Source organism: Scyliorhinus canicula, chromosome 6 (assembly GCF_902713615.1).
Source record: "Scyliorhinus canicula chromosome 6, sScyCan1.1, whole genome shotgun sequence".
NCBI classification, from domain to species: Eukaryota; Metazoa; Chordata; class Chondrichthyes; order Carcharhiniformes; family Scyliorhinidae; genus Scyliorhinus; species Scyliorhinus canicula.
Window position 1 is genome coordinate 167,895,781 of NC_052151.1, and position 24,579 is coordinate 167,920,359.

Below are 24,579 nucleotides of genomic sequence, written 5' to 3' on the forward strand. Positions count from 1 at the left end.
TTAGGTGGATTGGCCATGCCAAATTGCTCTTAGTGTCCAAAAGGTTATGCGGGGTTACTGGATTACGGGGCTGGGTGGAGGTGTGGGCTTAAGTAGGATGCTCTTTCCAAGGGTCGGTGTGGACTCGATAGGCCGAATAGCCTCCTTCTGTAGGGATTCTATAATTCAATGAAATAGGATGGGCATAGATCAGAGACTGACACATTAGTACCAAGGAAGTTTTGAAGGGTTGGAGGCACCATAATTCAGGTCAGGCATTAAAATCCAGCCCATCTGATGCTTCTAATTATTTGGATGGATGTTAATGATCTTGCGCAGGGCAGCATGGTGGCGCAATGGTTTGCACTGCTGTCTCACGGCGCCGAGGTCTCTGTTTTGGTCCCGGCTCTGGGTTACTGTCCGTGTGGAGTTTGCACATTCTCCCCGTGTTGTGTGGGTTTCCCCCCACAACCCAAAGATGTGCAGGGTAGGTGGATTGGCCGCGCTAAATTGACTCTTAATTGGAAAAATGAATTGGGCACTCTAAATTTATTTTTTTTAAAGTTCCAGAAGGAGTTGGGAATTATCCATGTCATGATCAAAATGCCATCGTCATTGTCATTGGCTGTCCCATGATCCGAGGATGAAAGCTACTGAGGGTTGCGAGTTTCTGACTTTGGTCATGTGACTGAAGACGCCAATTCACAACCCACTGACCTTTGGGCACATTTGGACCAGTTATAGATGAACTGGTTTTTCAGCTTACTGTTCTTTCTAGATTCTCACTGCATGCAAAGCAGCTGTCAGATTCATCTGCATAACAACAGTAACAGCACTTCAAAGTAATTCATTGTATGTGAGACACTGTGGGCAGGATTTAACTAAATGGGAACAAAGCCCCACAGCGAGGGCATTTCACATCTGTTTCCTGATGCTCACAACACCGAGAAACACAACGATATAGAACAGCACCCCGGTTAGATAGGGGGCCTCAGCAGCGAATGTGCGGTCAAGGCCGCACATAGCCATGTTTTGTACACCGAGTACCTCCATTTGGGCACCTTGGCACTGTCAGCAAGCCAGGTTGGCACTGCCAGGGTGCTCAGGTGGCACCAGCAGTACCAGAGTACCACCCTTCCCAAAGGCATGCACCTGGGGGCGTCTGATTTCCCAGAAGACCCCCACAAGTGCCATTCCATCTATTTCTCATTTATGGAGACCAGCATTGAATGGCACTCGCCCGAGGTCTACAGAGCAAAGGGGATGGATTACAACACCTCGGGTGCCTCTGGAAACTGCATATTACAGCTGTCTCCGTTTAATATGCAAATTTGTCTCAAAATGATCCCGCCCACAATGGGCAGAATTTACATTGCAATGTCTCTTGATATTGCGTTAGATTTCACGAGGCATTGCGAGCTGGGTAGATCCCAGGAGGCGGGACTTTCTGTTGGGTCTCTCTGCTTCTATTGGCCATGCTGTGCTGCAGTGCACAGCCTTTCAGGCACAGCGTGACTGGTCGATCGCGCTCTGTGTGCTTCGCAGCAGCCGAGGAAACCCGCCATTGGCCGGAGGACTCTTCGGGTCACTGTCAACAGGGTTTCCCGTTTTATGCACCCCACTACCTCTGGGAAACCTACGGTAGGAGCTGGCCATCGACGGGACTGGAAGATCCTGCTAGCGGGAATGGAAGGAAAATTCTGACCTGTATGTGTAAGTATGTTAGTATTGGTTACATTGCTGAATTTTACTCCAGGTATGTTTCCTTGAATTGTCACTCACGTTGCGATTGTAGGTGATTCCATCACTTTCAATGAACCAGAGTTTGCTTTGAGCCTGATCGACTTACTGATTTTATCACTGTGTACTGAGCATTACCTTCTTCAACTCTGGAAGGTGGTGGAAGAAATACTTCACTTCACCAATGACTTTATTTGCAAACTGCCAAAGAGATTCTTAAAATAGCAAATGGCTAAGCAAATAAGTGAATGGTAAGAATAGTGAACTGTAGATTTTCATTCTCTGCATAATTAGCTGTTATGTGTGTCTATTGCATTTAATTTCAGTGTGATCAAGATTTTGTTCAAGGTACCCTGATTAACATTATGTAATTGTTTGCGACTGGCATTGGAACATAGGAACAGGCACTATCTCTCGGGCAATAGTGGTGTAGGGATAATGCCATTGGGGGCACAGGTTCAAATCCTACCATGGCAGCTGGTGGAATTTAAAATCAATAAATGAACTGAAAAAAAAAATTGGATGAAAACTAGACTCCATAATAGAGCTCCATAATTAAACCATGGGCTGGTTTAATACCAGCAGCGTGGGTTTAATTCCCGTTCCAGCCTCCCCGAACAGGCGCCGGAATGTGGCAATTGGGGGCTTTTCAACTTAATTGAAGCCTACTTGTGACAACAAGTGATTATTATTATTATGTAGCCATTACAGATTGTTGTTTAAAAAAAAACCCAGCTGACTCACTAATGTCCTTTACTGAAGGAAATCTGCCATCCTTAACTACTCTGGCCTACACCTGACTCCAGACCCACAACAATGCAGTTGGCTCTTAACTGCCCCCAAAGGGAAATTAGGGATGGGCAACAAAGGCTGGCATTGCCAGTGATACTCACATCCTGTGAAATAATATATTTTTTAAAAAGCCCCTCAAGCCTGTTCCTTCACCATTCAATGAAATCATGGCTGATCTTCAACCTGACTCCAAATACCTAGGTCTGCCAATAACCCATCTTACCTTTGGTTAACAAAACATTATCAATCTCAGACTTAAAATCAGCAATCGATTTACCATCAATTACTCTCAGTGGAATAAACTTCTAAATTTCTACTTTGTCTGAAGACGTCTTTCCTGATTTCACTGCTGAAAGTTTTGCCTCTAATGTTTAGTCAATGCCCCTTAGCCCTCGATTACTCGAACAGCGGAAAGAGTTTCCAGCTCTTTGCCCAATCTGCTTCTCTTAATATCTTACAAACTTCCAATTTCCAGGAAATATTACTCTAGTTTGTGTAATCTCTCATCATATTTTATCCTTGGAGTTCAAATATCATTCTGGTAAATCTGCTTTGTACTCCGTCTGAGGTCAATATATTCTTCTTCGGGTGTAGTGCCCAGAACTGTTCACAGTACTCCAAGTGTGGTCGAACCAGAAAATTGTACAGCTGTAGCATGCGTTCTATTCCTCTAGATATAAAGATCAGGGGCTGGTTTCTCCCCTATCTGGCGGGGCAGGGGGTCCCGGCGGGATGGAGTGGCGTGAACCACTCCGGCGTCGGCCCGCCCCAATGGTGCGGATTTCTCCGCACCTTTAGGGGCCAAGCCCTCACCTTGAGGGGCTAGGCTCACGTCGGAGTGGTTCCCATCCCGCCGGCTGTCGTGGAAGGCCTTTGCGTCACGCCAACCAGGGCCGAAGGGACTTCGCCGGCCAGCGGAAGTCTGCGTGATGTACCATCAATCTGACATGAGTCGTAGAGAGGATCCAAATATTAGGCTTTAATAAGCTAGATGTGAGCCCTGCAGTGGTCGTACAAGGAAAGGCCGACTGCTGGCTGGTACGAGCTTTTATAACCATCCTCTCGGCCAATGAGCGGGGAGTCACATGACTAGCCACAGCCAATTGGCAAAGAGACACATGACTTGCCTGGGCCAATGGGCAGCGGGACTGCTGTACCAATGGCAGCCTGGTTCTAAGGTAATGTGATCTCCCTAGCCATACTACCACACCACGCATGCGCCGGAGCGTCAGCGGCTGCTGACGTCATCCCCGCGCATGCACAGGGGAGGGGGTCACTTCTGCGTCGGCCATCGGAAGGAAAAGGGTGCCCCCATGGCACAGGCCTGCCCGCGGATCTGTGGGCCCTGATCGCGGGCGAGTCCACCGTGAGGTCACCCCCCGGGGCCAGATCGCCCCGCGATCCCTCCCCCCAGGACCCCGGAGCCCGCCCGCGCCTCCAGTCCCGCCGGTAAGGGAGGTGGTTTGATTCACGCCGGCGGGAGAAGCATTACAGCAGCAGGACTTCGGCCCATCGCGGGCCGGAGAATCGCCGGGGGGTCCCGCTGACCGGCGCGGCGCGATTCCTGCCCCCGTCGAATATCCGGTGCCGGAGAATTCGGCGGCCGGTGGGGACGAAATTCACGCCGGCCCCCGGCGATTCTCCGACCCGGTGGGGGGGTCAGAGAATCCAGCCCCAGCATCTCATTGGCTTTTTAAAAAATCTTTTCTGTACCTGTTTATAACCTTTGATGGTCTATGTACCCGCAACTCCAAGTCTCTATGAGTCTTCATTGTTTTAAGCTTTTACCTATTTTGAAAATACCTGGTACACCTTCACATTTGTCTTCATTGAAATCTATTTGCCATAGTTTGTCAATTCACTCAATCTATTAATCTTTCTTTATAATTTTTGTTTCCATCAACACTGGTATGCCTACCTTTGTGTCATCAAAACATTTGGGTATGTGTCTTTCTATTCAATCATCTAAGTCATGATTGAATACTGTGAACAGTCAAGGCCCCAACATAGAACCTTGAAGGTTCCTATGGGCAGCATGGTGGCACAGTGGTTAGTATTGCTGCCTCACAGCGCCAGGGACCGAGGCTCAATTCTGCCCTCAGATGACTGTGTATGTAGAGTTTGAACTTTCTCCCCGTGTCTGCGTGGGTTTCTTCCAGGTGCTCCGGTTTCCTCCCACAGTCCAGAGATGTGTAGGTTAGGTGGATTGGCCCTTTAGTGTCCAAAAGATTAGGTGGGGTTACTGCGTTACGGGAATAGGGTAGGGGACATTTTCCAAGGGTCAGTGCTAACTCGATGGACTGAATGGCCTCCTTTTACATTGTAGAGATTCTGTGCTTCTATAAAACCACTCATCGCATCGTGCCAATTAGATTATCTGTCCATTGCCCAACTCTCTGTCTCTTGTCACTATGCAATGCCCAAACCAGGTCAACAATTTGCCTTCAGTTCCGTGAGTTTCAACTTTAGCTACCAGCCTCCCGAAGAGGGACTTTCTCAAATATCATCCATCAACATTTCATTGCCCACTACTTTCATCACCAGGTTCATTAAGAATAACATGGGCTGGATTCTCCGCACCCTCGTGCCGAAATCACGGTCCACGCTGGGGCGGAGAATCCATGTTCCCGCAAGAAATCGGGACTAGCGCTGGTTCACCGATTCTGTGGGCCCCAAAAAAACAGCGTACTCTCAGAGTACGGCGCGCCGCCTGGGACCTACCTGAGGCTAATGCCAGAGGCCCGCTCAGCCATTTTCTGCCCCTGACCGGCCGAAGTCCCAATGGCGTGGAACTAATTTGCTCCAGCCGGTCGGGATACTCGCGTGGCGGCTGCGGACTCGCGACCGCCTTGGTCGGGGGTGGGTGGATCGGAGCCAGGAGGGGCCTTAAAGGCGGCTGGGGAATGTTCGTACGGGGTTGAGGGCTGGGCGCACAATAGATTGGGGGGTCTCTCTCTTGGGTCTAGCTCCACGGTCCGAGTAGGCCATGAAGCACAGCACGGCCGCTGGAGGCTGCCACCATGCACAAGCACGACCTCCGACCTGGAAATGAGGGGGGTCCGTATCTGCAGCAAAAGCTGCGAGATCTACTTCGGGTCTGATGCACGATCAATTTACAAAGACTAAGGTTGGAAACAACTGTGGCTTTATTGCAGTAAAATGTGCTGGCGAAATGGCTGCTGAATAGAGCACACGTTCCTCCTATTGGGCTGAGCCAGCAGGCAGAGGCTACCGGCGAATATGTAGTACAGGTCCTACCTTACATCACCTAATACAGGTGTAACAGTGGTTTACCACAGGGTCCCTGCTCGTCCCCTGCAGGGCTGGGAATTCGTGTCCCTTTAAGCCAAGTTTTTCTGGTGTAAAACTCCGGCGTGGGGACATAGTCCCAAAAACGGAGAATCCAGCCCATGGCCTTTACAAATTCTTTCAAAGACTCTCCTTGCCCCTGTATCTCACCCTGATAGCTTCAAAACACTACTCAATTGGAAATATGCAGGCTGAGGCAGCCGAATAACATTTGACTGGTGAAAAGAAATTTAAATATAGATCCTCTGAACTCAAACAGCTGCCATTGAAACAAAAACAAACAAAGCCCACAAAATGCTTGTCTGCTGGTATTTGAATTGAAGGGCAGACTCCTCCGTCATGTACTTATTGAAGTTGTGATTGAGGTAATGGTAACTTTGCATGTTGATGTAAATGGTCGACATTCGATCAGCCTCTTATTATATATTTCTCCACAAATCAGCAAAGGTTTATTAATCCAGTATTGTCTGGTTTGTCCTATCCTGCAAAGTCAGAATTATCCCCAATGCCCTTTTTGGGCCTATTGTCTATCAAAACGCATTCGACCATTTTTGGTCTGTTGCCTACCTCCTCCAGACACTTTGCAACCATGGACGTCCATTGGTTTAGTCCATGATCATGCTTGGCAAAATACTGCTTTGGTTTGCTGTTGCCTTCTGTGGTGGCTGACCAGAAATCTCTCTCATTCATTGCTCTCTGCCATCAGGCACATCGGAAGGTTATACAGGCTGGAAACAAACTGTTTGGTCACGTTATGAGCACACCTTCTGCGGTCATCAAATCCTGAAGTGGGATTTGAACCACAACATTTAACCCATTGCTACCAATGCCTCATGAGACCTCACTTTTAGTCAGTAAGCAATTGCAGATAAAGGAAAAGAAAAAAGCCAGTATCAAAATACAACATAGACAAACATGCTTCATCGCAGTGACAATTATTTTCAATATATTCAAATGTTTTTATCTGTCCTGCAAGGAAAAAAATTCCCCACTCCAGCCTCCCCCCTACCACCCCACAAAAAATATACCATTTTATTCCAATAACAGGTTGTGTAAGAAAGTGATCACTTCTGTGATGTGTCAATAAGCAGAATGAATGAGGGAAAGCATTCCCAATTTGCAGTCTCTGAGAGCTTCAGGTTGTTTATACTTTGATACCTTGCATAGTTAAACTTAAAAGAAGACTTTGCAACAGCTGAGGAAAAAGACAAAACACGCTTTTTACATAACGTAACTAGAATCGTGTAGTCATCTCAAGATTTGTTCTCCACGGAAATTAAAAAGAATGAAGTCGCTTTTTCTCACTAAGCTGTTAAGTGCTGGTTTAGCTCAGTGGACTAGACAGCTGGTTTGTGATGCAGAACAATGCCAGCAGCATGGGTTCAATTCTTACCCGAACAGGTGCCGGAATGTGGCGACGAGGGGCTTTTCACAGTAACTTCATGCTTGTGACAATAAAAGATTATTATTACTTTAAATACTTTATAATTACTTTAATTCCTCAGCAAGATTTAAAATCCCTTTCAAAATCTAATAAAATTAGATTGAGAGTAAATGAGAGCAATGAGAGTAAATACTCATTCAAATATCTGGTTAAGAACTTTATGTGCAAGTAGTGACATGCTACCCGATACTTTGAAGTTAAAGACAGATTAAATAGTCTAAGATTTCTGTCATTCAAATAAAGTCAGGCCACTTTTGTTTCGCTGTGCGCTGCATCTGCCTGTATAGGGAGTTACGGAAATCTGTCATGATGAATGAGATTGAACAGACATTTCCAACTGAGAAGTGCTTGGGAAAGTGTAATCTTCTGCTGGGCAACAGCATGGAAGAAGATTCACTCTGGAGGAAGACATTGATTGAAAATACAAGTCACCTTCTGCTTTGCGCTCCTTCAGCAGATGGGAACGACTCGATTGGCTGACAGAAGCAGCAGACCTGACCTCAACTGAGTAACTATGGTGCCCTTTAAACTACAGTTTCAGGAAAAGCATTTTTATTTTCAAAGCATTACAGTACGGATGTGGAGCTAGTCATTGACTTCCATGTGGCTAAATGCTGCATATTTTTAACATTGATTTTCTGTACTTTTTTATGTGCTATTGGCTCTTGATAACACAAAAAACACGGATTGTTTGAAGCTAAATGGTTTAATTGCTCAGGTGAAAAACTGCTATTGAATTATACTGTAAATCTGACTGTATAGTCATAGTATTTTTTTTTCGCTCCAAATCTTCAACCAGTACAGACCTACCACTGGACAATACGAATTGTTTACCTTGTTCAGCTTCATCGCATGCCATTCCTTGACTGTGTTTGCATTGTGCAGCTAAAGGTATCTTCTGAATTCAAAAGACCGATATTCTACCATGGATGGGTTGAGTGCAAGTCCAGACTATACACACAATGGTCAATATTTAATAAAATGTTAAACAGTTTGCTCCATGTTTCAAAAGACTGACCTGAACCCTTCCATTCCCAAAAAATAGATTTTTTGCATTAGAATATTTGGAATCACTTGAAATGAACTAATTGAGCTAAACCTGGCAAAGCAAGCAACACTCAGATCTTCATTGAGCCTTGAAGTGTAGGGAGTATTAATTGACCTAATAACGAGTTCTCCAAATGGTTTGATCAAATATGAGGATGTTACAAACTGACATTGAATATGAACTGACATCTTTCTTGTTGGTAACGACAATTCAGTCAGGTGGCTTGATCAGTTATGTATGTATGTGTTATTTTATGATAAACTGTTAAACTGTGGCTTGTCTGTCCACTGAAGTGAATCTAAAACATTGCATGGCAGTTTTTGAACATCAAATCCTCTCAGTAGCCCGGCCGATATTTATATCTCAAATGACATGGGTGAAAAAAGAAACGATTACCTGGTCATTTATCTTATCTTGTTGATATGGGACGTTGCTAAGTCTAAGTTGCAAATTGTCTACCATAGACTCATAGAATCATGACAGTGCAGAAGGAGGCCATTGACTCCACCGAGTCTGCACGGACCCACTGAAACAGCACCCAAACTAGGCCCACAACGCTATCCTATCCCCATAACCTCACCTAACATTTTGGACACTAAGGGATAATCTAGCATAGCTAATCCACCGAACCTGCACATCATTGAACTGTGGAAAGAAACCAGAGCAGTCAGAGGAAACACACGCAAACACGGAGAGAATGTGCAAACTCCACGCAGTCATCCAAGGACAGAAATAAACCTGGGTCCTTGGCACAGTGAGGCAGCAGTGTTTTCCATTGTGCCACTATTTCCCACCATTACAATGACCACTCTTCAAAAGTACTTGAATAGCTGTGTTCAAGGATATCATGAATGATGTGATTTGCATTTCATTTTATATATTCAGAAATCCAATTGTTAAGTCTCAAATGATAACTTCTACTTTTGTAGTTTAACTGAGACATACTGGCTTCTGCGAGTTGAGGTCTACGGAACTTAAATTCTCCATATCTGCAGCTTTTCTTTGATGTACAATAATTGAGTGATGACAGCACAGAAGGTGGCCATTTGGCCTGCTGTGTCTGTGCTAGCTCTCTAAAGGAGCAATTCACCTAGATGTGGTCCCTTTCCTTCTCCCCTGGACATTCTTTGTTTCCAAATAATAAATATTGGGGAAATGTAGCAAAAAATACATTAAAAAGACAATTGTTTTGATTTTTGATTACAAGTGCAAACATACTTGGTTATTATTTCTTGTTTACTCTCTTCATCTTGCATTTTTTCTCAGGGTGACTGGCTTTCAACTTCCATCACCAATTGTCAGCACAGGCTCAATCCTCACACTCTGGTTCACCACGGATTTTGCGGTCAGCGCGCAAGGATTCAAGGCTGTCTATGAAGGTAGAAATGTTACTGCCATGTTAACCTGTTCAACTGCGATGCTCTTACATTATTGAAACTCTTACGTTTTCTGAACTGGAATATACATGTCTTTGGTTGCAATGTATGCATGTTTTTCACTATGTTCAACACATGCTTAAATTCAAAAAATAAGCAGAACACAAAGGGTTCCGCCAGTGACTAAATGAATGAATTTGCTCTGTGAGCAGATGTGTCACATAGATCAGATCTGTCGTCTTGGATATGCCAAATTGGTTCATCTCAGCTAGGGTAGCAGTTGCTAAAATTGGCCCGAGTAGCTTTGGATTTGGAAGAGAATTCGGCAGAAATTTCACTCCAGCTTTTTGCCAAGTGACCACCCATAGTGGAAGTGCAGATGTATAGATATCAGGTGAGGGCAGGTATAGGATCAGGTACTCTACTGATACCTGTGGCTTTACTTTCCACCTTCCAGCCCCAATTTCAAGAAGCTGGTGAAGGAAACTGCTCAAAACCTTTGTTATCATTGTTGTGTATCTGAAATCCTATATGTTCCTGATATCCAGCATTGTTACAGCTGAATGAGGGAGATTGCTGGGTTAAGTTTCAAGGACTCCTTGCCTAATACAATCCGTCACTTAGCCTACCGCAAATGTGAGCCTAGTAGATCTGCTGGAGTCAGCACTTACTGAGGCAGATGCCAACTTGGCTGGAAAAGTCCTGTTCTCACTGTGGCGTTTCATATGTGAATAATGACTCATTGACTGCAGTACCACAGATTGACACTTCGTAAACCATAAGCCCAGCAAGAAATCAAATATTAGTGCAAGTCAGAAAGGAAAATTACATAATGGACAGATCTGGCAAGATAAAGCCAATAATAATACATTAACACAATTGTTTTATTTCATTTATCACATTAATCTTTAGAAACACTTCAGCTATTTCTAGCCTGGAAATTAAGAATGAATGCATTCCAACCCTTGCTTTTAGATTACGATTAAGGATCACTAATCATTAAATCTATCTGTGGAGTTCTAAAGTTCCTTGATCTCTTGATTATAATTGATGATCCTATGCATGAAAGATAATGAAATAGAAGGAAAATGCACCAGTGTCCTCCTCTTGTTAATAACCTGGGCACAAGGATGTTAACAAAAAAAAAAATGATTCTCGTCTATGCTAGCGACCCAAAAAGACAGGTCACAGCACAAATGCTTTGGGTAAAGATTATGACCAGAATATGAGAAATAGGTGTGGAGTTGATGGAAATTCTCCTTCATTCACATTACCTTGGGAGGGAGGTTATACAGCAACCATAAGCTCTAACCACTTGAATTCAAGAAAGAGTTAATAACTGTGAGACAAGGTGGCTGAATGGGAATTGAAATTTCCATAACTGAAAATTATGGAGCAGGTGAATTAATTAATGGTTCAATTCTTTTAGGAGCTAAGATTCTTGCGAGATTAAAATCGACCAGATGGAAAGATGCTCCAAAGAGAAAGTGAGGATTAGCTGAAAGAAAGAAATGCTATGTTGAGAAACCAATGTAGTGCTTGCTCAATCCGTACAACTAACTCGACGGGGATGTTGAGTGTCACTTTCATTGGCTGCATGTATTGGGCATCTTCTGAAGTCTCTTCTTACAAACCCATTTAAAAGTGGAAACTTCATAAACTTATCATTACTCAAGGAATATTTTTTTGAATCCTGCAAGGGTAGGTCATGCCTCACAAACCTTATCGAGTTCTTTGAGAAGGTGACTGAACAGGTAGACGAGGGTAGAGCAGTTGATGTGGTGTATATGGATTTCAGAAAAGCGTTTGATAAGGTTCCCCACGGTCGGCTATTGCAGAAAATACGGAAGCTGGGGATTGAGGGTGATTTAGAGATGTGGATCAGAAATTGACTAGTTGAAAGAAGACAGAGAGTGGTAGTTGATGGGAAATGTTCAGAATGGAGTTCAGAGTTCAGTTACGAGTGGCGTACCACAAGGATCTGTTCTGGGGCCGTTGCTGTTTGTCATTTTTATAAATGACCTAGAGGAGGGCGCAGAAGGATGGGTGAGTAAATTTGCAGACGACACTAAAGTCGGTGGAGTTGTAGACAGTGTGGAAGGATGTTGCAGGTTACAGAGGGACATAGATAAGCTGCAGAGCTGGGCTGAGAGGTGGCAAATGGAGTTTACTGTGGAGAAGTGTGAGGTGATTCACTTTGGAAAGAATAACAGGAATGCGGAATATTTGGCTAATGGTAAAATTCTTGGTAGTGTGGATGAGCAGAGGGATCTCGGTGTCCATGTACATAGATCCCTGAAAGTTGCCACCCAGGTTGATAGGGTTGTGAAGAAGGCCTATGGCGTGTTGGCCTTTATTGGTAGAGGGATTGAGTTCCGGAGCCATGAGGTCATGTTGCAGTTGTACAAAACTCTAGTACGGCCGCATTTGGAGTATTGCGTACAGTTTTGGTCGCCTCATTATAGGAAGGACGTGGAAGCTTTGGAACGGGTGCAGAGAAGATTTACCAGGATGTTGTCTGGTATGGAGGGAAAATCTTATGAGGAAAGGCCTCATGAAACCAGTGACTCAATGGAAATTAACTCGTCCTCAGACAAAATGACACGGAGGAAATCTAACAGGTGCCAAAAATATGGTTAGTTTATTTGTAAACATATTTGCATTTTTCTCACTGTTTCTTTGCTTCGGGCCACACAAGAAATGAAAACGTGGAAGTCTTAGTCGAAAATGTAATTGAACTGTATTTTAGAAAGGACAATCTCTTTTGAGAAATTGCTGCGATCAAGTCTTTTCCTTCAATACCCGAATTGAAGCTTTGCCGATTGCTCCCAATGTTAGTACACAAGGCGTGCACTCTAGGTTTATGCTCACTTGGATAAGGTGCAGAAATACCCAATGCAAAGTGACATTCTTGTGTTAACAGCAGAAATAAACATATTTCAAATATCACAGTATCAAATATTCGATCATGTAAAACAGCAGGCAACAGCAATTTCTCTGTACTTTCTCATTTTGACAGCACTAGGAATTAGATGTGTAATTTTGTAGTACAAAGATGATAACTTTTTCTTCAGCATTCAAATTCTGGACGTTTTGTCACTTGCAATGTGAAAAATTAGTGAATACCTTGTTGCTAAATCAAAAGATGTAACATTCTTATCTCGACAAACAGAACGGGTGGCTGTTTTGTCTCTTTTGCTGAAGGATTTGCTTGTTTTCCAGAACTTTTGGAGGTACTCATCAAAATAATTGTGGAGGCAAAACTTGTTTCATTTGTTGATTTTACACCTTTAAATGAACTAGTTATGCGATGAATACTTAATAGGTAACTTTAGTGGGGATCATATTCCCCAAGTTCCACAATTTGTTTATCAGCAGATACAGCGAGTCTGAAATAAGTCGAAAAAACGTTGGTAACAGATTTGGTGTGGATATTAAAAACACATTAAATATATATATTGTGCAAATAATATAATATATGAAGCAGGAACAAACAACACCAATATCGATATTGGTGTGGAGGCAGTGAATTTATATTGGTTTGTGGTGTTGCCAAGGTATCAGCTCATGATGTTACACTGATCTGTATCAGTGATATGTTGACCTGTAATGTTGAATTAATGTCAAACGGCGTGTGTTGAATTGTCTGCAGCTGCTGATGTTGGATTAGCCAAGCAATCTGCTGATTGTGACCCTGTCTATTTTTCAGCTCATAATTGTGCATTTTCCACAGAAAATGATGCTGAATGTAAAGGTTAATGTCAGTGCACACAGAGAACTGAAATGTAAATTGTTTGCACTTTACACATCCCAACTAACAAGCCTCAAAATGAAAGTAACTGCTTTATTGAAAACATCTGCAAAGAGCACAAGACTCCAGGATTAAAAGCACAGGATGCTTTAATGACTTGAAGTGGTAGCTCCCACCATAACAGAAGGCCATTGGTCTTGAACCGCTTATTATTTAAATCATATTTTTGTTTTGACCCCATCTTTATTGGCTTCTCTTCACTCTAAAAACAGCTCAGGTCTCACAAATTAAATTTTTGATCCCTTTCTGTCTCAAGTATTAGACTCTTAGGGCGGAATTCTCCGCACTCACGACGGGGCGGAGAATAGCGGGCGGCGTAAATTTTTACGGCCACGCTGGTCCGACGCCCTCCCGCTATTCTCCCCCCCCCCCCATGCCCGCCTCCCGACACGAATCGCTGCCCGCCGTTTTTTTACGGCGAGCAGCGATTCACCCCTGGCCGATGGGCCGATTTCCAAGGCCTTTTCGACCGTTTTTATGAACGTCAAACACACCTGGTCTGACCGTTCGTAAAAACGGCCGTAAAGTCCCGATCTGGGGAACCATGGCACCGATTGGCATGGCAGTACCACGGCCGTGCCAAGGGTGCCATGGGCCCGCAATCGGTGGGCACCGATCGCGGGCAGCGGGTACTTACCCCGCGCACTCTTTCTCCCTCCGCCGCTCCGCTGTATCCATTCGCGGGGCGGCTGAGGGGCATACCGGCCCACGCATGCGCGGGTTTCACGCATATGCGTGATGACGTCATACGCGGGTTGGAGTCGTCCAATCCGCGCATGCGCGGCTGACGTCATCTGACGCGTCAGCCGTTGCTAACTCTGGCTAGCGGGCTTAACGAAATTCGTTAAGCCCGCTATGCCGGAGATCACGGCCGCGCGATGCTAGCCCCGACCGGGGAGCAGAATCGGTTCCCGGTCGAGGGGGGCGGAGGCTGGCGTCAAACCCGCCCGTTTTTGACGCCAGCTGACCGAGTCTTCATGACTTAATGTTTCTGACGTGAATGTTGCATTTCAAACCCGCACTCCAACGATTAGTTCAAATAATCAGAATTTGTTCAGTTAACCGTTCTATCCCAACCAATAAAGAACAAGCAAATTATATAAAAGCAATCAAATGAACTTGGAATCAGCAATTATTGAGAAACTAATCACTATTGAACATAGAACATACAGTGCAGAAGGAGGCCATTCGGCCCATCGAGTCTGCACCAACCCAACATAAGGTTAAGGGGGCGGGTTGTTGGGTTACGGGTATAGGGTGGATACATTGGTTTGAGTAGGGTGATCATTGCTCGGCACAACATCGAGGGCCGAAGGGCCTGTTCTGTGCTGTACTGTTCTATGTTCTATGTTCTATTTAAGCCCTCACTTCCACCCTATCCCGGTAACCCAATAACCCCTCCTAACCTTTTTGGTCACTAAGGGCAATTTAACATGGCCAATCCACCTGACCTGCATGTCTTTGGACTGTGGGAGGAAACCGGAGGAAACCTACGCAGACACTGATAGAAAGTACAGACTCCTCACAGACAGTGACCCAGCGGGGAATCGAACCTGGGACCCTGGCGTTGTGAAGCCATAGTGCTATCCACTTGTGCTACCGTGCTGCCCTTTGTGCTACCGTGCTGCCCTTAAACATTTTCCAAATTTGCTTTGGGAAGGAGTCGTGTTGTTTGTCAACTCACAACACTGAGAATTTGTAACATAATAACATTTTTTGAACCATCCATTTGCAGAACTATCAGCACCAATTTCTCCAAAACTGTCTGTTATGCTCTGGGAACAGAAAGACTGGCTCTTTGTGGACTGGAATCATCTGATACACTATTACTAAACCTATTGCTAGCCCTTTTGGTTTAGCTCCTGTTCTTTCATTTGTTTAGAACAGAGCTCATGATATAAACCAATTAAAAAGGGGAAAGAAAATAGAAAATGACTAGGAAAAGGAGGGTCTCCCAACTCAGGTATATTTATGCATGTCAACTTGAAGTTAAAAGTGTTAGCACCATTTGTTCACATTATGATAGCACTTTCTGAAGACATAATGGCCCAGATCTTCCAATCCCAATCCCAATGAATGCTGAGATGTTTATTAAGGATTGCAATGGCTTTGGAAGCTCCAGGGAATCAATTTAGATCGGAATCAGGAATTTCTGATGCCTCAATAAATGGCTTAGTGGGAGCCCCCTCAGACATGTCCTCATGTAACCTTGAGCCATTTTCCTGATGAATGCCCTCATATTTACATAGATTGACTGAGATTTGTCCCTAGCAGGCATAAAGCTTGCTCAGGAGTGCAGATCTAAATAAATAAGGTGGAGTGTCAAAACACTCCAGTACCAATGTCAACCAAAAACTGCCCCAACAGAGCATACGCCTCTCTGACACTCATCCAGCCGACACGGCTCAACCCCGAACATAGCTCACCACCCACCCAATGCAGCTCACCAGCCCTCTCCCAACACAGCTCACCACTCTTTGACAATATTAAACCCCAGGCACAACACAAAACCCTCTCTGACAATGCTCACCCTCCCTTGCAGCAACCCTACCCCCTCCCCAGCTTCCCCCACCCCACACCCCAAACAATGCTCAGTCCTGCCATCTACACTCCCCCATACCAAGCTCACCTTCTGGAATCCCTGGCTGATGTCGGAAAAGTGACAGCACTGTCAGGGTTGGAGCTCTGTCCAGGGCCTTGATTATAATGCCAGATGTATGAATCTTTGTGTTTCAAATATATATTTGCTGAAAGATTAGGAATGCTGTGTCAGCATTATACAGTTTACAGTTCCTTCGTCAGATCAAAATTGCATTTTGTGGTGATTGAAGGATTTCAGGAATATTGGTTTCTAAATATAGGGACAAGTTAAGAGTTACCATCCTGGGGGTATGGTGTGTTTGGTTGCAATGGTCAGGTTTTTAAAAAGGATTTTGATTTTTGTCTAGTTAATAAAAGGTGAAACTGACAAGGAATGGATTTTTCTGTCTCGGCTAATGGACAGTGGTTTGACTGGAGAGGGGCCTGGTGAGTTAACGTGTTTTTGTCAACCTGCAGAGATCATTTGTTTTTTTAGTTCCGGAAGATGAGGTCATTGCTGAGTGGAGCCCAGAAAGGCTGAAAGGCAATGGGTTTGGAGAAGCTTTGAGAAAGAGAGGAGCTGAGTTCTGATCTGCCAGGCACTGAGTCAACAATTGTTTCCAAGTAGGGTAGTTAAAAATGAGTGTAATACTATTTTAAAGCAGTGCAGTCTTGTCTGAAGACAAGGAAGAGACTAAAACAACCTGGTTAAAGGAATTACTTGAAGATCAGCCAGTGTCTGAAGAGGTTCTAACCAGAGCCAGAATCTGTTCTGTACCACAAGTATACTCTTTGCCTTGCTAATTTTAAGCTGAATTAAGATCTATATGTTTCTTTCCTTGTTTAATGGGAAATTGTATAGTTGTGTTAAGGGGCAATTGTAAGCTGTTCTTTTTGGGGGTGAAGCTAAAAGTTTAATATTGTATTCATAATAAAATATTGTTTTAGAAATACCAAAGCTCTATTTTTTTCATGCAATCACTCCTGGAGCGAATAATTCTTTCCGCAAAGACTTAAAATAAATTAAAATACTGGACTTTCGGTCCAGTATCCTAGCCACTGTTGGCATCTGATCTGGGATTGTAATAATTGGATGTTCATATTGGAGAGGTTAACTTGTTTATCGTGGATTTTGTGAATGCTCTGACTTCAAAGTGGTGGCTTTTTGGATTTTACAGTTTGAAAGCAACATTCATAAAAGCAGTACCATAAATGTACCGAATGAAGTCTAAAGCCATGGTTGTGTAATTTGTGCTCTATGTTACTCAGGCCGGGGTTAAATAATTTATCCTTTCTTCCCCTCTGTCACACAGTGTCGCTGATAATATGACATACTGTACTGTTTTTGGCATGCTTAATTTAGGTGTTTTTCCCTCTGAGGGCAACACAGCAGAATAAGGATCACCTGGCTTGTGTAACCAATCGGGACTTGGGATGTAGGATCCCCTCATGGTGAGAAAGGCTCCTAGGCATGGACATTGTGGGAGCTAGCTGCAGCCATGTCGTCTATGAAAGATCGTCATTGTAGTCCCACACATGAGTATATTCAGAAATGGCCTGAAAAGATACTAAGTCCACCAAACAGACATATTTCAAGATCCCAATGGTTTGAGCTGGAAACCTCCACTGCTGATATTCTGCACGCCTCCATAAATTTACATGATTTACCTTATTATATGATGAATGCTTGAAATGAATTGTCGTCCATATATATGACTGGGATCAATAGATTAATCAACTTGATTTGAAACTCCTTACGAGTGGGTTATGAGACCAAAATACTGCAATAATCTTTGGACAATGGGCAAAGGAGGGGGTAATGAGGACAGTGGCAGGGCAGAAGAAACGCTGCTGACATAAGTGAAAGAAACGTGAGAGGAATGCAGAAGCCCATGGCACTAACCTTTTTGATTTTCTCAACATGAAAACTGCAGGGACATCAACTTTATTACATAACATGTTGGAAATTATGTGGAATAAAGATCCTGTTGGTATAAAACTGTATATCCCCTCAGTCACTTCGAGATAAACCACAGGAGATCAACTTGTCTGCTTATGAGTTCTGTAAAAATATATTTGTGATACATACTGTCTGTGCGGAGTCTGCAAGTTGCTCCCTGTGTGTGCGTGGGTTTCCTCTGGGTGCTCCGGTTTCCTCCCACAGTCCAAAGATGTGCAGGTTAGGTAGACTGGCCATGCTAAATTGCCCTGAGTGTCCAAAGTTGCCCTTAGTGTTGGGTGAGGTAACTGGGTTATGGGGCTAGGGTGGTCTGCGGTTGGGAAGGGTGCTCTTTCCAAGAGCTGGTGCAGACTCGATGGGCCAAATGGCCTCCTTCTGCACTGTAAATTCTATGAATATTTTCATCACTTTTTTTTAGAAACCAGTAATTTTCACAAATAAAGCTAACCTGATCTTGGCATTTCCTTCCAGTGGCTCAGTAGATGCATTGTGCGGCATAGCCCTCAGCTTTGCGAGCCAGGAATGTCATGAAAGATCCTTGACCTGGGTTGAAGGGTAGAAGCTGATCAATGCCATGAAAGTGCATTGGAGACAGGATTAGGTTCTGCTGTGATGGTTGAGGCTTGGTCGAACTGCTATGTACCTCACAAAAGAAGGCATTCAGCAGCACTGAGAAACGATATTTCAGCTTAAGGGTTTATGTACAGGAGAGATAAAGGGCGGAATTCTCCGTAGCCCGATGCCGAAATCGGGATCGGCGGTCAGGCAGAGGATAGCTTTGGAGCCGGATTCAGGACACATGCCGGTTTGATGCCGGTTCGTGATGCTCCGCCCCCTCGAAATCAGCATCATCGGGCTGCACACAGATGCAACGCCATTGGCGCATCATTGACTGGCCCACCCACAATGCTCCACCCCTGATGGCCCAAGTTCCCGACAGCATGGGCCATGTGTGGTGCCAGCAGTCGGGAACCTGGCGTGTCGGCTCTGGACAGTGTCAACTGGGATCCATGCCACTGGCTGGGGGGCTTCTGCTAGGGCCGGGGGGAGTGGTGGGGATGGCCAGGGAGTGGGCTGTGGGGCTGGGGTGGGCGGGTTCGGGTTCCAGCACAATCGCATCCTGTTTTCCAGCACGATTGGTGCAGTCTGTCACCCCTGTGCATGCGCTGCCTGGGACCCGGCGATCGTCTGCCCCTTTTCCGCGCGATCCGTGGATGCTCCACGTGACACTGGTGCTAGCTCCTCACTGGTATCGTAATTGGTGAAGGGTTCGCGCCCATGTTCTCATTGTGAACCACCCACGGATTCTCTGTTGGCACTGGCACTTAGCCGCAGGAATGGAGAATTCCGCCAAAAATAGAAAATTAGAGGGATAATTTGAGGAGAAATCAAAAAGAAAGCTGTAAGTGCTTCCCAGAACACAACCAATAATCACATTACTGTGGTAAATCCATACAATGGAGGGGAAAAATAATTTTCGGAAAAAGCTTTTTCTGGTGGTTTCTGCAGGATCTAGTGAATCTTTAATAGTCATTGTGAACAAGCCTTACACCTATCATTCTCATTCCCATTTATCAAAGGTGAAAATAAATGCTTCCCTAATTCATGTGAACAATGAAGATGGGCAGCATGGTCGGCGCAGGCTTGGAGGGCTAAAGGGCCTATTCCTCTGATGTACTTTTTAAAAATTCTTTGTTCTATAAAGTAAAGTCGCCAGAGTCCCAGATGACCATAGGCTGCTTTTCCCTTTGAGGGGGAGAGCTGACTGGAGGTGAGTTAACCTGAGGATCTCAGACGAAGGGCAAGGTTGAGAACTGAACCTGCACTGTTGTTCTTGCTTTGCCTCACAAACCAGCTGTCCAGCCAACTGAGCTAAACTATACCAATCTTTACACTCTCACAGTTCAGATGCTGTGACTAACACATATTACGCATCGTCCAATGTACTGTAAAATTTACATTTATAACTGCAATCATTTACGTCACAAGGTTTTAGTCGATGCAATTCGCTTCAGAACAGTTATCATCGGAAAAGAACTGAGTCGACTAAATGGTGTATGATTTATGGCTGTGTTTCATATCAAGCTAGACTCGTGATTTCTGGATGAGAAATCCCACTGAATCTCTGGGATTGGTGAAATATTTATTTGAAACCATTACTTGTGTCGGCTTGAGCATTTCTTTCTCTCTAGATCTTGTAATGGAACATGACATGTCTCCAGGTCATTTCATTTCTATCCCACAGATATCCTGCTTTCCGTAACAGAATAATATGAATTTAGCAGGTGGCATGAACATGTTGAAAGGTTCAGATCTTTGTCCTGTTTTATTAAAAATGGATGAACTATTGATGATGTGTGTTCGCATAATTTTAAGCAACCTCTTGTGTGACCACAAGAGGTGAAGCCATTCTTTGAAATAATGAAGAAAATTATGGAAACCTGATTCAGCAAGTTAGCTCGCAATCTGAGGTGAAGAACAGGGTGACTTTTCAGGCAGATCTCAGAATCCTGATGAAGGGTGGCAAAATAAAAACTTAAATATGTAATTCATTCAGAACCTGACTGGCCTGCTGTGCATTTGCAGCAGTTTCTGGGTTTTTTTTTAAAGTCAGCATTCTAACGTTCACTGCTATTAATTTTGAAGTCCTTTGCTGTTCAAACAGTTCACTGGCTCAAACCCATGAAGAGAAGTTCAGAACGACATTGTTGACTGCAAAGGTGGGATGATAACATTTATGCATTGTGACCATCGAACACAAACTCTTCATCCTCCAAATGAACTCGCTGTCTGCAATTGATAATAGAGCTATTCTGACAGCTTAGTACAATCTAGGTAGCGGTATATTTAGACAAGATTAAGAAAGTTGAGCAGAGATTTAACATTGTATGGATTCAATGTCCTCTGAAATATGTTCAGTACATATCCTTCTGGTCTTAAAAGAGTATTTAGTGGCTTTCATTTTTTGGTCAACTATTTTGTATCAAAGTCGATTATCCTTGTGCTACATTCAGATCTTTTAAAAAAAAAACTACTATTACAGTCACACGCATGATACTGAAGCCATGCGATACCAGGAAAAGAGCTTCCAGATGGCAAAAAAGTCTCAGGGAATTGAAGTTTTAATTATAAGAGTAATTAAAACATGAATACTACTTTGCTGCCTCAATTATTTAATTAGCTGATATTTTTGAGGTAATGTTTAAATTGCCGATAAAATCCTACTCATCTATGGCAGACAGCATGTCATTTTCTGAAGCTATTTAAAAAAAAAAAGCCTTTCCTTCAAGCTAGGATAATGTTTGTTGCCCTAATGAAATGAAATAAAATGAAAATCGCTTATTGTCACAAGTAGCTTTCGAATGAAGTTACTGTGAAAAGCCCCTAGTCGCCACATTCCGGCGCCTGTTCGGGGAGGCTGGTACGGGAATTGAACCGTGCTGCTGGCCTGCCTTGGTCTGCTTTCAAAGCCAGCAATTTTGCCCTGTGCTAAACATTCTGCTGTTACAAAAGCAAGGTTCCACAAGATTGGGACACTTCCTAATTTAGAGTAAAATGGAGGAATGATGACAGCCCTGTGGCCTATTCTGAATTCTGCTCATAGTAAATATGGGTGGATTGATTATTAAAGATTAAAGGTGAGCCCTGGTTGTTTCACTGGGCAGTAGGTGTTCACACTTGTCAATAACAGCTGATGCATCCATGATGATGGTGGATAGACTGTTGGGCCGACATTTTTCTGGAGTAACATTAACTCCAGGCCTTATCCAAAATGGTGCCAGGGCCCAGGATATGAAAGTTTAGCATCATTCCGACAGACCCTATTTTTTCCAGTACTGGGAAAGCAGGTGGGAAGATATTCCCACATGGGGGAAATCCAAACCAAGCAAGGCTATTTTGAACTCAGTGATGTTTCCTGCAGTGTGTAACTCATGATGTTTCAGAGTAGACGGCCACATGGAGCGTATGATTTTCTTGTCATTCCCTTATGCTTGATCTTGAGTCACTTTGACCTTTCATGTGTTCAGTAGCTGAGGTTTTGTGATAGTTTTCTTGTATGCCTGGTGTCTGATCAATGTGCAGCCAGTCATGAACACCAAAGTACTGTTTTCACCAAGGAACAACCTGCAGAAGGTAGGCTGAAACATAATTTAAATGGTTTGTGATATGCGCAAGCCAGTGAGGAGAATGTGATTCAAAATATACGCTGCAGTTTTAAATTTTCAATCTTTTACAACAATATCTTACATTTTTATAGTGCATGTAACAACGTCAACTGTTCCAAGGCAGGGGCAGCACGGTGGCGCAGTGGGTTAGCCCTGCAGCCTCACGGCGCCGAGGTCCTAGGTTCAATCCCGGCTCTGGGTCACTGTCCGTGTGGAGTTTGCACATTCTCCCCGTGTTTGCGTGGGTTTCGCCCCCACAACCCAAAGATGTGCAGGGTAGGTGGATTGAACACACTAAATTGCCCCTTAATTGGAAAAAATGTATTGGGTACTCTAAATTTATTTTTAAAAACTGTTCCAAGGCATTTGACAGCGCAGGAGATATCGGGGAAGGTAACCAAAAGCAGGGACACAGAGGTACGTCTTAAGATAATACTTAAAGGAGAAGAGGTGTGAGGCAGAGAGAGGTACAGATGGCAAGGACTGGGCTGCTGAAGTCACCAATGATCTGGAGTGATAACAATTGGGGTTGCTCAAGAGGGCAGAGTTGAAGGAACACAGGGATCAGGGGGATGTGGCGGACCAGAGATTATGGAGATGGGGAAGAATGAAGCCATGAAGAGATCTGAAAACAAGGGTGAGAATTGTAGGTATCAGAACAGAGCGAAAGATGGTCAATTTCAATCTAAAAACCTAAAGCTCTGTTGTATTTTGGGAGATGAGATCAGTCCTAAGTGTCCTGCTGATGATGGGACAATCAGTCTGCTTTGCTTTATCAGATCCCCATCAACAGTCACACAATGTATGCACAGAAAATGAGACAGGATAATCATTGGGAGTCAAAACTGTCAAAATCAGCGACAGTTTCACTGAGTAGAAATATTTCCTGGTCAAAGATTGAATAAGCTATTTACAAATTTGGGTATCTTCCAGTTCAAAGGTTTGTTCCTTTTGCAGTCAGCGTAGTGTGAGGTTAAAGTCCAATCTCTGTTCTCATGAATTGCAATGCTAATGCTGGTAAGGTATCAGTTTGTCCAGCAAGATGAAGAGTCTTGTGTTCAAACAAATAACAGGTAAGGCTTTGGATGGCGAAAAATCAACATCCGTGATTATTACATATGATAAAACTATTCAGCCAGAGGCGATTATATGACTGCAATGGGTCCTGATTTGCCATTTGGGTGAGATAACTTCTCATTGATTTCTACTTGAAAGTAGTATAATCATATTCCTTCACAGGTAAAGTATATTTATTTATTAGACTGTCAGTTTTTTGCAAGATATTGATGAAAAGTCCGAGGTGTGTTCTTCCAAACGTGTTGAGTAAGCAGTGAAATATTGTTCTCAATCAGCCCCAATCATTGACTGCAAAATGTGGTTCTTAAAAATTCAGCACCCACAACAACTTTGAGGCAAAATCCTGTCACTCCGAATCCATTTTGCGAATTAATCGGAAACGTTTAAAGGGACATGACACTGAAATCAATTAGTGCTTAAAACCTTGAAGCTTAAGTGAATGGTGAATGCTCAGAAGTTGGGATCTGATGGGTCAGATATAGTGCAATCTTAGGTTGATTTGGCTGGCTTTTCACTCACACTGGCACCGAATCTATTGCATGATGAGAAGTCCTGTCAAAATCATTGGAGGTATGACTAAACCTTTTGAACTTCATGTCACCATTAAGTTTCTAGACAAGAATCAACGTCCCCATCAACAAGACTCTGAGAAGGTTCAAGTGGTTAGTGAGTTCTCTGAGCAGATAAATGTGCACAGATTTCTACTTTTGGTAGTGGGATAGAATAATTTGATGTGGTCAGCTCACAAGCCTAAAGAAAGTGTGACTCACAAACTGATATTTGCACAATAGTAATTCTGCAGTTAGAGTTAAATTCTGTACTTAAGCCATTGCATCTCTAGTTTTTGTCAGTAATCAGAACAACTGCTGAAAGCATTTGAGGGTTTCAATATAGGAACAGGGCAATCCAAATTACACCGCTGAAAGCAGACATAGGGAAATTCCAAATCCACATTCAAACATTTCCAAATGGTGCCACATGAGGACAGCACCTGGATAATTTTTATTGTTATTTTGTAATATGTTAGTTCCAAAAGAATTAAACAGACTGAAAATATGTTTGGAAATAATAATTATATTGGATGTTCAGTCAATATTATGAAACGTTTTTGAAATATAATTTTCAGCATATTTTATGCTTTTTGTCCCTATTAACTTTGGTAAGAAGACATTTTAAATCATCCTCCCATTGGTACCATAAATACACCGGTGTTAATAAGTCAATGAGAAAAGCAAAATGGTTTCAAATTAGTTTCTGTCCTTGACTCTGAGAAAAAAACATCTTTTTCTGAGTGCTG

General features: G+C 43.6%; 1 protein-coding gene across 1 annotated transcript in view; it reads left to right on the top strand.

Moving 5' to 3' along the window:
* Positions 1 to 24,579, top strand: part of LOC119967641 (CUB and sushi domain-containing protein 1-like) — a 2,889,858-nt gene that overhangs the window by 760,875 nt on the left and 2,104,404 nt on the right. Inside the window, exon 3 of the mRNA XM_038800434.1 lies at positions 9,579 to 9,691. Within this exon, the coding sequence (XP_038656362.1) occupies positions 9,579 to 9,691 (113 nt within the window). The remainder of the gene's footprint in view (positions 1 to 9,578; positions 9,692 to 24,579) is intronic.